General features: G+C 36.4%; 1 protein-coding gene across 1 annotated transcript in view; it reads left to right on the plus strand.

The window, feature by feature from the left end:
* The window catches only part of LOC131693040 (hormone receptor 4), a 125,110-nt gene extending 111,115 nt beyond the window's left edge, over positions 1 to 13,995 (plus strand). The window contains exons 3-8 of the mRNA XM_058980513.1: positions 10,583 to 10,735; positions 10,804 to 11,059; positions 11,206 to 11,903; positions 11,963 to 12,155; positions 12,218 to 12,333; positions 12,582 to 13,995. Coding sequence (XP_058836496.1) covers positions 10,583 to 10,735; positions 10,804 to 11,059; positions 11,206 to 11,903; positions 11,963 to 12,155; positions 12,218 to 12,333; positions 12,582 to 12,662 — 1,497 coding nt within the window. The 3' untranslated portion in view covers positions 12,663 to 13,995. The remainder of the gene's footprint in view (positions 1 to 10,582; positions 10,736 to 10,803; positions 11,060 to 11,205; positions 11,904 to 11,962; positions 12,156 to 12,217; positions 12,334 to 12,581) is intronic.
* The last annotated feature ends 566 nt before the right edge of the window (positions 13,996 to 14,561 follow it).

The following is a 14,561-nucleotide window of genomic DNA, read 5'->3' on the forward strand; positions in this document are numbered from 1 at the left end:
ATAGCGAATCAGAAAATGTGACTATATGTCAGTGATTAACTAAATACAGAATGGATAAAGGTTATGATGTAAAACCTTAAGGTCCGTCCAGGTTAAGTCTTCGGTACGAAGCAATACCTCGACCTAGGAACTCCTAGCATGTTGTTAGTCGCCTCTTACGACATGGGAGCAGTTCCCAGAGGTTCTATTCTTGGCTGAAATAGTGCGAAAAGATTTCAGCACGCCAGACACCACACGGCTTTATAGACAAATAACTAAAAAAGTGCCCAAAAACATCTCAAACATTTCAAAGAAATTTCGAAAATGCTTCTTTTCGCAATTAGCGACCCAAAATTGACTTACAAAACACCTCTCTTCTTAGCTTATCGCGATTAGGCCCGAAAACATGAAAAATTTATTTTTCTGTAATAAAAAATTAGACTAAAAACAAAAAAGGTAAACAAAAACCTAAAATTAACCAAAAACCCAAAATTGCTCAGCAACCCAAAATTAACCTCGAAAACACTTTTTCTCGCAACTTCATTTTTCTTGTAAACTAGTGTAATCTTATTTAAGACCAAAAGAGATATATAAAAAGCAGAACAATTTTCACTCGGTGCTTAATAACATTAACAATTTTAATCGGATTTTCGTGATTTTAGGCTTAAAATTCACGTGCGAATTTCGTTTGTCACATAAGATTTTAAAAGATTTTTTTTGCTGAGTTACTTTCTTATGCAAAAATCAACTAAAAATGAGTAATTTTACAAAAAAATACATCAACGCCTTTCGAATGGTGAGCAGATTGTGTTAATCGGAAGATTTGTTCCTGAGATATTGATCAATAACTGCAAAAAGTGCTCAAAAAACGTTTTTCAAAAAATTTCCAGAACGATTCTTTGAAAAATAAAATGAATATGATTTTCGTGTTCAGCGACCCAAAATTTACTTAGGAAACTTTTTCTTAACTTCACCCCAAAATTTGTAAACTAGTGCAATCACCCCAAAATTTGTAAACTAGTGTAATGAGCGGAAGACTAATTCTGCTACAATAAGATACAACGCTTTTGAAATTATCAAATGGAGCTGCCTTTCGTAAAACGAAATGTGAATACAATGCCATCCTAGAGTACGTCATGCTACCCTATGCCGATGAAATCGTGTCTGTATAAGGTAGTTTCCGCAAGATATTGATCCGAAACACACATCAAAGTATGTGAAAGAATGGATTTCCCATCAGGGGTCATGCATAAATGACGTAGCATTTTGGGGGGTAGGGAGGGTATACCAAATTTGTGACGAAGTGTGACGAGGGGGAGGGTAGGGTCAGAAGTTGTGCGACGTAGCATTAAGTATGAATTTTTTTTGACGGGTGTCAAAACCCATTGATTAGAGAAAACCTCCAAAACCTGTGCCTCCATTCCCAAGAGCAATAAATTTAAATTCACACAAGTTACTCATGCGGTTTTTCATGAGGAAAATTTTACGATTCGCAGACTTACAAGCTCGCAAAAATACGAAAAAGTTTTGTATGCGGATTTAAGTTGCTACATTAGTTAGCTAATGTTTTAGTTTGGTAGCTGAATTAAATTTTCTCATCGGATTCAACCAAATAAAATTTAATAATTTAGGTGAACGTATATCATTGGTAGCAGCAGGATTGTGAACTGAGAGAACTTCTCTACATGCTCTCCTTGACATATAAAATTCAAAACAAACTATCACCAGTATATTTATCAAGAAATGGACTTATTTTGTACGCAATTTGCTGTGATAATGATGTTGATAAAAATCGTCAAACATTTTAAAAGACAAGTATTTAAAGTAATAGAAAAACATATGTATTTTTTTTTCATCCCCCGGTCGCGTTGCTCAGGATGAGAGGGGGGGTAGGTAAATGCTACGTTATTTACGAGGGGGAGGTTAGAATTTTGTGACCAAATGCTACGAGGGGGGAGGGAGGGGACAAAAATCGCCGAAAAAAAGCTACGTCATTTGTGTACGGCCCCTCATCAATCCCATATAAAATTTATGGAATATGCTTAAAAGAAGTTATCTGGTCAAACTATCTCAAATAAGGATTGTTTATGGGAAGCAGTTCAAAAGGAATGATACGCTATGGCAATGGAGTTTCCATTCGACGTTTGAATAACTCTATGGCAAGACAGATGTATAAAATTTTGTGGAATTTTGTGGTTAAACAGGCTGCTAGTTGTTGAAAATAATAAAGTTCTAAAATCATTACATTTGAAAAATTTAAACGCAGTGGATTTCTATACACCTATATTACTGGACAGGTGCTTTTCTGGATTTCATCGAGAAGAGAAAGTTGCGATAAAGCATTACATTACACATTAGCATTAATTCACAAATAAAAGTGTTCTTTTTAATGTTTACGACAATACCTAACTATAAAAACTATGAATAAGTATGGAGATTTTAAATTTCATATATTTTTATCTCACACCTACTTTATTAACCAGCAGTATTGTTTTAGAAGTTGTATTCTTCATAGCACTGCCTAGTGGATGAATTCTGAAATTGTCTACTCGATCCGCTGATGAAACTTATCGAAGACACCACGCTTCTGAAATGCCATGATATACACAATTTGAAGAATATTACATATTCGCTAGAGCTGCCTAGCGGATTTTTTACACTTTGATTTGTTCATAATCGCGCAGCCCTTGACCTCAAGAACTTCGCCGCAAACACAAAGTTATTTGACTTTGAGACATATCATATCCTAAAATATGCTAAAATCTGCTACACTCACTAGTGCCACACAGCGAGACTATCTATTACCATCTAGTAGTACTTGACTTCTTGAGTAACTTCACTGAAGGCAGTAACCCTTTAGAACAGTATTTTTTCAACCGGGAGTGAATTCACCCCCAGGGGTACGGCTGATGGTGAATTATGTCGGATAAAAATCAACTTGTTATCGTAATATTTCCATCGAATTATTGTCTCTATATTATAGAGTCCTAGTTGAAAAATACTGCTCCAAATACTCTCGATATTGAGACAAAGAATGATTTTAACATTTGTTGAATATTTGCCTTCGTACTAGCCCTGCCTGATGGAATAATTCCGAGTTATTGTTTCCACCATCCAGACGCTCTTGACTACCAGAACAAATTTTCCTGAGACACTACCTTTCAAAATTATCAGAGTCTCGTATTCTTTTTTCCTTTTTATTAACGATTAAGAGTGAGTCAATTTTCCTTCTTTGTTTTAACGACATTGAACTAGCAAGGGACTGGAAGGTGTGAAATATTTTTCAATATTAAGGGCCATAGTACTCAAGGAAGAGCAAGGAGTTGAAGGAACAAAGTTTAGAAAAGCGTGGAGTAGGATCATATGAGCAAGCTTAGAGTTTCCCGGCAACTTAACCTTTTGTCTGTTACCGAAGGAGTTAGGATATTTTGGCATTTGAAATGCGAATCACCTGAGTCTGCGGCATGTCCTGAACGAGCGTAAAGTAACTTTGTACTTTATGCTGTCGGAACCGACATATCCAATTGCTCTAAGCTGTAGGTTTAAGCAAACACAACAACTTTGCCAAAGAAAGTATGGCGCTAAATATTGACATGGACGGAATATTCGGCCACAGCCCAGATTAGTCGTAATTTTAGAAGCTATGGAGCATTAGACTGCCCAGAAAAGAAAACGATTTTTTGATAACTTAATCGGTCTACCCCTGAGTCGATTCCTAGTACCACCAGGAGTCTCTGCTCGAAATTTAAATCAAATCGTACTAAATTTTTTTTAAAACATACTATCTAGCTAATCCCAACCATTATTTCGCAAAAAACGCAGTTCGTGGGAATCGACTACTGATTCACCATCATGTGCTGTTAGATCCCATGCAAAACTTACTCAGACATCATATTATAAAAGTTTAATAACTTCTCCCAAAGAAGTTGGATTGATTTGTAGTCTTCAACAAAGTTGTAGACAATAAAATTATCTTTCGTATTTTCGCTTATAGTGATAAACTGTTTCATACAGGATTTGGCTCAAATTTGTAGCAAACACTCCTGGTGGGGCTGAAAATCGATTCAGGCGTGAGAGAAGAGAAGACAATCGCGTAGCTAATTTGATCCAGTCCTAAACTCAATATTGAACCAGCTTCTGATTGGTCGTTTTGCCAGTCATGAGCTTTCATTATATTTACAAACGGGATGGAAAACTATGCTGCTGAATCTATTCTGGCTACTTTTCACTCACATCAACATTTCATGCAAATTGAATAAAAGTCCTGAATGACGATATAGCTACGTGTATTGTTAAGAAAGACGTGAATAAAAATATAATTTAATTTTTAAAAGCAGCTAGTATTGCAAATTCATGGTTGAGGTGCGATCTTTGAGGTACAATTCTTTTCAGAAATTGCGAAAGAAGAAAGAAAAAGTATACGAAAAGAATCTGGCAACAATGAACGCTTGTTGTCTTTAGATTTACGACAGGGCCTAGTCGAAAAAATTAAGAAGAGCCTGTTATCGTCTCTTCTCTTAGGGGGTGGCCCCAAATGGAGGTCTTTTTTTCGACACCATATCATTCGAGTAAAATCTAGGACGGAATAAAGGGTAATCATTTTTCATTGAGTTGTAAAGCTGAAATAACAACAAACAGGTAATTACTTCATAAAATGAACAGCCCTTAACTATGTTTTCGAGCAGCTTTAGATAAAATGCGTTAGAAGCAATAGGTTGGACAGGCCTATTTGGTTACGTTTCAATGAGTTCAATAGAAAATTTTGAAAATGATTTTGATCCGCCCTCCCTGGTTTAAAACGCACGAGCTGCAAAGTCTCGTTAACATTATGAACAGTTTCCGAAAAAATCGATGCCATTATTTAGTAATAAATATTAGTGTCATGTAAACAATAAGGACCATTTGTGGACAGATCATCCTACGAATTTATACTGCTATCCTTCGAAAAAAAATCGTCTCGTTTTGGAAAAAAAATCATTAGGGGAGATGACCCAATAGCGGATGAACTATGCCAACGTCTAAGCAATTTTAAAAGTAAACTAACCGAAATTTATTTATATATGCTCTGTAATTGTATTTATACGAAAGAGTTTTCAATTCTACAACTAAAAAAATCCGTACATGTGGGTTAAATCTCTATTTTTGCAAAATGTTAAAAACAAGGAAACGCTCCGTAAGACCCAATAGTTGCGATAGTGTTCCTATAGTTGTAAGTCTACTTTCCTATAGTTGTAATATCTGTTTTCGTTCATCCACATGGGTTATTTCATACCATTTTAACAAATATAATGATTCATTCATTAAACATTATCAAATTCGAATAATATAAGAAAATTTATTAATTTATTTTCAGTTTTTTGGTTTAACAGTTATGTCTTATGTATCCGACAGGGTGCCAAGGTATCTTTTCATATTTCAATCCATGAAATTCCATACTCTTCTCCAAGCTGTGGATTGGTATTTAGTGACATCTTAGAACATCAAGATTGCTTCTGGGGGAATAAAATTGATAAAATGGTAAAACGGGGGCCTGAAGAGGGCTATTAGATTAGTAGTGCAACTAATACAACAGGTAATACTACGTTCACACTACGAGTTAAAACGTGTTTTAACGCTACCTTGATGACGTTTTTCTTGTTGCTAATTATTATAACATGTTTTAACTCTGTAGTGTAAACGTAGTATAACACAACTATACCAACATGGCAGGCTGATTTGACCCAATAGTTGTGCAGTTGTGGAACACGTTTTTATGGGAACAAATAGCCAAAGCTAAGATTTTTGATACTGGAAAGTGCAGTTTAACTTATTTATATGCATATGTAAAAATATACATGGTGTGTTTTGTTTTTACTTAGTTTTGCAGTTAGAAAAAAAAAACTACCACTATTTCAGCTATAGACGAATTTCGCGCCAAATCGTATTCAGAGTTGGCAACACCCTCTCAGATTCTAATGAAACTTTCTGTACACGAAGACTGTCACAAAAAGCCACTTTGCATATTTTGTTTTTTCCAAAAATGATCTAGACTGTCTTTTGAAAAGGGCTAAACTTTTTTTACCATTTTTTTTAAATGGCTGTGGTGTAAAAATGACAAATCCTACAAAAAAATGTTGTAGGAGTGGTTTTCACAAAATTAGTCAAACTTACGAATAACAATATTAAAAAAATTCGTCTACACTGAAAAAAATCGATTTAAAAAATTTAAAGTCGATTTACAGAAAAACCCATTTTTGAATTGGATTAAATTTTGTTCCAATATAGATAATTATGTTTCCTACCTACCGTCAAAAATTCAAGTTGGGCACTTTTAAGGAAAAAAAGTTATTCGAAAAAAACTTTTCCTTGTCCAAACTGATTTTTTTTTCTTCAGTGTATTTTTATCGAAAACTAAACCAAGGAAAGTCATAATAATCTCAGAATCCAATAAAACTCAGTTTGTGAGATTTTAGTCTAATTTAGCAACTAAGCATATTTTTATTAAGTGGTTAACTAATTTTTCATTTTTCATGAAATCGAATTTTTTTTTATTACTTTATCTGAAAGTACAACTCCTTGAGAATGTTTTCCCAAATTAGATATAAAGATCCGAGAAATAGATCGAAAGTTACAGCGCTTCAAAACGCGCTTCGTCTACCAAGAGCAGTGGTAATTTATTTTTAAACTCGATTATCTCGAAATGTCGTATTACTAAAAATGGTTTTCCGTGATCACGATTGCCGAAAATCTACTCAATCAATTGTCTTAATTTGTTTTTTCAATTGATTGTAATTAATTTTTCTCGTGTTTTAACGATTCCTATTTTACTATTAAATTTTTGTTTCATGGATAAGTATTTTTAATACAATTTTTAGAGCTTAAAACAGCGATTTTTTACTAGAAACGTTCTCGAATGCAGGAAAAAATTATTATTTATTCAACTAATCGTTAAGGTACGAGGAATACTCATATACTAATAGATTTTTTTGAGTTTTGGGATTTTAGATGATCTATTGGTCTCCAATAGTGATCACCGCAAACCTCTTAAATAAAAAGGGTTTCGGGGAAAAGCCTTAACTCAGCTAATTATCAATTTATTTTTATAAACTTATGCTTGTTTATTTTACTGAAAAATGCACTATCTAAATATTATAAGTTTGATGTAATGAAATCATTGCTTTATTCCTTTACGTAAATTAAAACTTTCTTGACATTTTTATCACTAAAAGGTATGTAACCCCTTAATCAAGAATCCCATTGAAAAGAGTTTATGTCGTTAAACAAATATTCCATCATTACTTTTTTTATTTTCTTGTTTAGTGCTGAACAAGAAGCAAAGAAAGAAATAACCACCACAACATTATGTATTGAATTTTACATAATTATTTATTTATTTTTATATATTACATTTGTCTTAAAACTTTCTTCATGTAAGCTATTTTGTATTATTTCTATGCAAGGAAAATATTTTTGGTTCATCTTCTGAATTAGAATACCTTTTCGTCTCTACTTTTCCCCAGAAATAGGCACAAAACTGTGGAATTTTTGAGTTCCAAATATTGTTTTGGCGTTATTATACAGCTCTTAGAGTTCTTCTGACATTTTGATGTACTGTTCAGTGAATATGTAGCAGAAAATTAATTTTGTGATATTTTTATCAGTTTGTTCAACTGCCCAGTTATATAACTCTCGGGGACTTTGTTATGGTATTTTCATAGTCGCGAGCAAGACTGGTTTTTTTGCCCTTCGCTTGAGAGTGCCACCAATAGCATCACAGAGTCCTTCTCCATGGGATGCTGCAACAAAATGCAGTTCTGCGCTTAACTCATACTTTGACTGGAATCTACACAAGCTTGCAAAGTTTTTCTTATTTTTATATTGTGCTGCTGCTCCAACAGACATAAAATAAATTTTAGAAAAGTTTATCAATTGTTTCATAAAATTTAGCAGTTTTGCGAGGACCAAATGAACTGCAGTCTTCAAGTCTTCCAGTCTTCTTGTCTTCCAATCTTCAAATCTTCCAGTCTTCCGATCTTCCAACCTTCCAGTCTTCCAGTCTTTATACAAGTTTGTTATGAATATATACCAAATTCGTTACTGATACTTTTTGCACGTATCAGGCAACTAGCAGCTGGGAAAATGGATTCTGAGATGATTATGAATTTCATTAGTTTACTTTTCGGTAAAAAATACACAGAAAAAAAATTCAGTTTGGACAAGGAAAAGTTTTTTTCAAATAACTTTTTTTCCTTGAAAGTGCCCAAATTGAATTTTTGATGGTAGGTAGGGAACATAATAACCTGTCTTGCAACCAAATTTCATCCAAATCAAAAATGGGTTTTTTTTTGTAAATCGATTTTAAATTTTTAAAATCGATTTTTTTCAGTGTAGGAGTCAATGAAGTCAATGAATACTATGAGGGAAGCTTTGCACCGGTTCTATAAAACTTAAAACGGATGATCGTTTATTTTTAACATGTCGTTGAAGCAAGTGATATTGAGTATTTCTGTTCAATTCAAATTGTTAGAACTTCAAATGGCGATATCTCAAGAACAGCATGGCCGATTGGAATAATTTTGAGTTCTTTGGAAAGAAGAACGAATATGCTTAACTGCAGATGTTAGCTTTTTGCACAGAAATGGTTCATGTTTGTTCTGCATCAAGAAAAAGTAACTGAAAAATTTAATGTCACATCACTAATTTATCTTTAAAAGTCTTCCAATTTTTAAGATGGTCTCCCATGCATCTGATACATAATTGAGTGTAGTTTCAAGATATACAGGCCTCATCTTGCGTATTTTTGCACAGAAAGTATTATATCAATGTTTTTAAAAATACCCATATAGAGACGCCCTGTAGCTCAGAAATCTTCTTAAAAATTGGTTGCCTAAACAACATCATATTACTGAAAACTGGTGATTTTCACTAGTTTTGTCAACCATTTCTGCTATCCTATGGCTACTATGATTAACGTGTATATTAACCCTTTAACGGCCAACGCCTTCAAATGGGTTTACATAAAAGTTGTCCAAAAGAAGAAATGTGAAATTTCAAAACTGATATTAGAAATGGATTCAGCGACCCAAAATTAGTTAAAAATACAATTTTTAAACTATTTTTTATAATTTTGTCACAACTTTGTATGAACAGGTGCCACTGTGCGTCTGCCCAGGGTATGTGCATAAGGTTCTTTGTATGTAGATACCATCTTGAGATGGTCTCTGCCCTCGAAAGGTTGGTTCGGCCGCATTTGCACCACCCGAACACTGTTGAGAATGCCAGGAAAAAAGTTTCTCCAAGTGTCGTTTGTGACGAATTCGAATTTTCATACTTCGTCATAAATCTTTTAATATAATTCGTGCTAGTAAGCGGTGCCAAATCGTGTAGGCGAATTTCCGTCAGATAAAGGTCCATATACACAGGGATCTTGGTTTTGACGTCGAATATGATTCGACGTCGTGTGGCATATTGTTCTTCGCTACGAAGCTTTCAGTCTTGGCTAAAGAGTTGAACGTTATTAATACTACTTGCCTTGTATGATGTAGCTGTATGTGTGAAACTTCTTTAGGAACAAGTTCCATTTTCACCTTGATCCGCTGTATTTCGCGCACTGTAGGTCTAAGTCGGGTTTTCAAAAAGTCAATTGCGGTTGTGTTCTCCCGCAATTGCTGTAATTTACAGCGGCGCAGTGTGGGTACTATTTTTTGGTTGTGTATTTTTCGCAAGCTATGCGCTTTTCAACTTGTGATCTATACGACATGAGGAAACAGACTGGCAGCAAAAACTGCGGTTGCCAGAAACAAAGAAGTGGTCATATGGATCTTCTCTGATGGCAGTTTACATTCATGGTTGCTGGTTTTACTGTTTTTGTCTCCGCAAGTCTGTGTATATGTCTGTAATTTCTAACGTCCCATGAATAAATTTCTAACGCATTGGACTATCGTAGGGTAATTTTCCCTTACTAGACGGATGACGTAAACAACTATTGTCAAAAAAGGACTGTTCGCACATTACGAATTGGGCGATTATGGTCGCCATTATGAGGGATGCTCCGGAAAGCTGGATTTCAGTTTAGAGCAGAAATGTAAGCTTCAAATAATTTGGGTAAGCAATACGAGCGAAGATTTGAAAAGAACAATCAGAAGTATCGATGCAACATTAATTTATAAATCAACATAAATCTGCTTTGTACTGTATGTACTGTACTGTATGAGCAGAATAAAGAATTTAGCATTCTTTATATTTTTATGAAAGATTTGACGAAAAACTCAGATTGAAATCAACAACAGCAGATCCTTTTACATATCATCAGTTTCTTGGTGAATTCAGCAGCAAAGATAAGTTTGTCCTTTTTGGTGCTACCTGTAACATAGATTCTATCAAATAGAGCATCCGCATTTCGTCTGAAATATTCTGAAATATACAAACTGAGGCCGGCTTCAAGCAAACGTAATTTAGTTTTGACGGGCGCATTTCAAGATACAAAAGAAATCACCCAAATAACAAACAACAATCGCTCGCAGCACTCCTCTGACGAAATAATTGTCCAGTGCAAAAATGTTCCTACATTGTAAAAATTAATTATTTTAATCGTTCTTTTCTTGTATCATCTTCCAATATCGAGGCTCAACCATGGACACCAAGTCGGACGGGACTGCCACTGAACATGGAACGGTTGTGGGCTGGTGACTACAGTCAGTTTCCCACCGGACACCAGATGCATGCACTCAACCTCACCTCGCCCCAACCGTGGAATATGCCCCCCGGTCCAAAGAAGGTAAATATCAAATCATAGAAACATAGACGTTCTTTCGTTTGGTTTCTAATTCATGTTTTTGTTGACAGGAATTGTTAGATGATATGCCTCCGGACGAAGACGAACAACCCCTAGTTTGCATGATCTGTGAAGACAAAGCCACTGGGCTGCACTACGGCATCATCACCTGCGAAGGTTGCAAAGGTTTCTTCAAGCGAACCGTGCAGAACCGGAGGGTTTACACCTGCGTTGCGGACGGTACCTGTGAGATCACTAAGGCCCAGCGGAATCGCTGCCAGTATTGTAGGTTTAAGAAGTGCATCGAGCAAGGCATGGTGCTTCAAGGTGCGTACAGTACTGCCGTTATTCGCATAATTACCCCATGTTCTATAGGATTACCTATATACATGGGACAATTATGCGTAAAACGGCCAAGTGTTCCTCTATCACTTAGTCGTTCAAACAACTATGATCGTTTTCGATGCTTACAGCTGTTCGGGAGGATCGAATGCCGGGTGGAAGAAACAGTGGCGCAGTTTACAACCTGTACAAAGTTAAGTATAAGAAACATAAGAAGAACAACCAGAAACTGAACAACCACCAGAAACTGGGCCTACCTGGCGGCGACAATCCCAAATCGATGTATCTGACCTCGTCGACGACGCCGCCGATCAAGTCGGAAAGTATTAGTCTGCCATCGCATCTGGTCAATGGAACGATTCTGAAAACCGCACTAACCAACCCAAGTGAAATCGTGCATTTACGCCATAGACTGGACAACGCCGTCAGCTCGTCCAAGGATCGGTCGATCTCGTACGAGCAAGCCTTGAACATGATACATACCCTTATAGACTGTGATGCTATGGAGGACATAGCGACCCTGCCGCATTTTAGTGAATTCCTCGCCGACAAGTCGGAGATTGGCGACAAGCTCTGTAATATAGGTGATTCCATTGTACATAAACTCGTCTCGTGGACACGCAAGTTACCCTTCTACATGGACATCGCGGTCGAGATTCATACGAAGCTGCTGACCGACAAATGGCACGAGATTCTGGTGTTAACGACTGCAGCTTACCAAGCGATGCATGGAAAGAAGAACATCAGCAACCAGCCACAGTCCGCGAGTTTGCCGGAGGGTGCAACGAGTCTCGCACCCGACAGGCAAGATCCTGAGTTCGTTGAAGAGGTTGGTATTCATCGAATTAGTTTCTTCAGAATACAATTCGATCATATATTCCTCCTTAGATAACAGCCCACCTTCAAACGCTGCAATCCTGCCTGACAACATTGATGGGTCATCCGATCTCAATCGAGCAGCTGAAAATAGACGTTGGGCAGATGGTGGAGAAAATGACCCAGATCACCATCATGTTCCGGAGGAGTAAACTTAAGATGGAGGAGTACGTGTGTCTAAAGGTTTATATTCTACTGAACAAAGGTACGTTGGAAACAGACCCTTTACTGTCACAGTGACTGATTCAACATATTACTTTCTCGCAGAAACCGAGTTGGAAAGCATACAGGAGCGGTATGTTCAAGTACTTAGAACTTACCTACAACATACCGTCCCACACAGCCCCAATAGACTGTCAGATCTCCTAGCTCACATACCTGAGGTAAGCGTTGTTACCAGCTTATGTAATCAGGAAGTCCAACAAACTACCGGGAAATCTCGAAACACGAAATTTTAAAACCAATTCCCATGCATTTGAAATGGTCTTATTTCAACGCTAACGATTGGACTAACTTTAAATGTAGCAGCTATTAATTCCCGAATGAATATTCTTTTTATTCTATTATCAGCCGTGGGTTATACAAGAAAGAAAATCAGTGGCTTAAGATATTATTTATCTTTCGTTCACAGATTCAAACCGCTGCCAGTCTGCTGCTTGAGAGCAAAATGTTCTATGTGCCGTTCGTTCTAAATTCCGCTAGCATTAGGTAGCAGATGATCGAACGGGGTATGCTCGAACCTCTCCAGCACGAACTACGCCGTAATCAGGAAGAACGACAACATAATCAACAACAACAACACAATCAATCGATTGATAGTAGCAGCAATTCAACCCATCCATCAACAATAGTACGTCAGCACGACATGAAACCACCGAACATGCGTCCGGTTCTTCAAGTCCCTGCACCTCCGTTTGCACAGCAACAGCAGCTGGGACAGATCCCGAAGCGACTGTCCCATACTGCAGCAGCTTCATCGACGGTAGTCTCCTCGAAACCACCAACACCATCGCCACAGCAACAACAACATCAGCAGCTACATATGCAGCCTCTGCAACAACCACAACAACAACAGCAGCAAATTGTCCAACTGCAACCTTTGCAGTCACCATCGCAATCGCAGCAAGCGCTGCCCAACACCGCCAATCGAAGCGGCTCCGTGACGATTTTTGTTATCAAAACCATGTTACCTGATGAGTGATGTTAAGGTTCACCGCTTCACGTGACACCCAAGAAAGCGTCGCGATTTTAATTCGCTCTTAGCGTTATATTCGCAATGGGAAATTATCGTTTTGTTTTTTGAAACATTTTTCAGTCTCTCACGAAAAGTTTTCTTTGTTTCTCGATCGAGTTGAATCTCGTTTTAATTGTTTTTGTTTTATTATTTATGAATTGTTTTAATTTGTTTACGATTTCTCGTTGAGCGTGGAAAGCATTGTAAACAACAAAGAAAACAATTTTTAACGTGGATAGAATAGATGTATTGCATTATATACACATCTGGAATCATAGAGATTTTGCATATACACTCATATACACAAATCGTGTCTAATATGTAGGTATGTAAAAAAAACAAAATAAATTTTCACCCTAACCTGAATGTTATGTAGTCTGAGAAAGGAGAGAAAATACAAATATCGATTCTAAACAAAAATCGCTCACGAGCCCAGGGCCGGAATAAGGGCACGCGAGCTCGCTTGTAAGCTTGCGCATCGGTCGCATAACCGTTCGCTAGAGAAACGTGAAAGCATAAAAAACAATAGCATGGATTCACATTCGAGGAAAATTTTTTCCACTACTAGGAAGTCTGAAAAGAAATGCCTTCTATATTATAAATAGAAAAAACAAGCGACCGTAGATGTAATTGATAAGAGAAAAAAGAATCGTGGACACATTGAGGTGGAAAAGTAACAAAAATTTCCCGTTTCCCAATTATATAAAACAGCTGCAAAAATATTCGCGTTGAAATAAACAAAAGTCGCAAGCGATCGAAATGTCGTGCATAAAATAACCGTAAATAAACATATATATTTTTATATATTTAATTGACGATTAATTGTTGTTCTTCTAATTAATATTTTTATTAGCTAATTTTACAAACAACAAACGGAAAAAAAAACAAAAAATTAAAATCATAGATGTGACATTAAGCAGCAGAATCCCTGTGTATTTTACAAATCAGCTATTTGGTATTAAGTGAAGGTGGGAGGGAAATTGTGAACACAAAACTGTTAATAGGAACAACAATTCGCTGAAAGCTCCCTGTATAATGTTCGTTCAGTCATTCTACAGCGACGGGTGCTTCGTAATAAGTCGCACTGAAACAACCTTTTTTACTGTAAATACGAGATTTTCTCACGGTTGCTTTTATCATCCTCTTCTTCATCTTCATTTTTACTAATGTAACAAATATATTTTAGTTGAATAGGAAAAATGCATGCTTTTAAACTTTCCCCACAGATGGTAGAAGAAGGAAAGTGTACCGCCTTCCGTTCTACAACTTTTCAGATAGGTTCGTCCTTCTTTAGGTGATAGTGAGTTTTGAGTAGTTTGTAAAATCGGAGTTTAATTGAATGCCAATTAAGTTGAAACGGTGGTTTCTCTCGGTTTA

Source organism: Topomyia yanbarensis, chromosome 3 (assembly GCF_030247195.1).
Source record: "Topomyia yanbarensis strain Yona2022 chromosome 3, ASM3024719v1, whole genome shotgun sequence".
NCBI classification, from domain to species: Eukaryota; Metazoa; Arthropoda; class Insecta; order Diptera; family Culicidae; genus Topomyia; species Topomyia yanbarensis.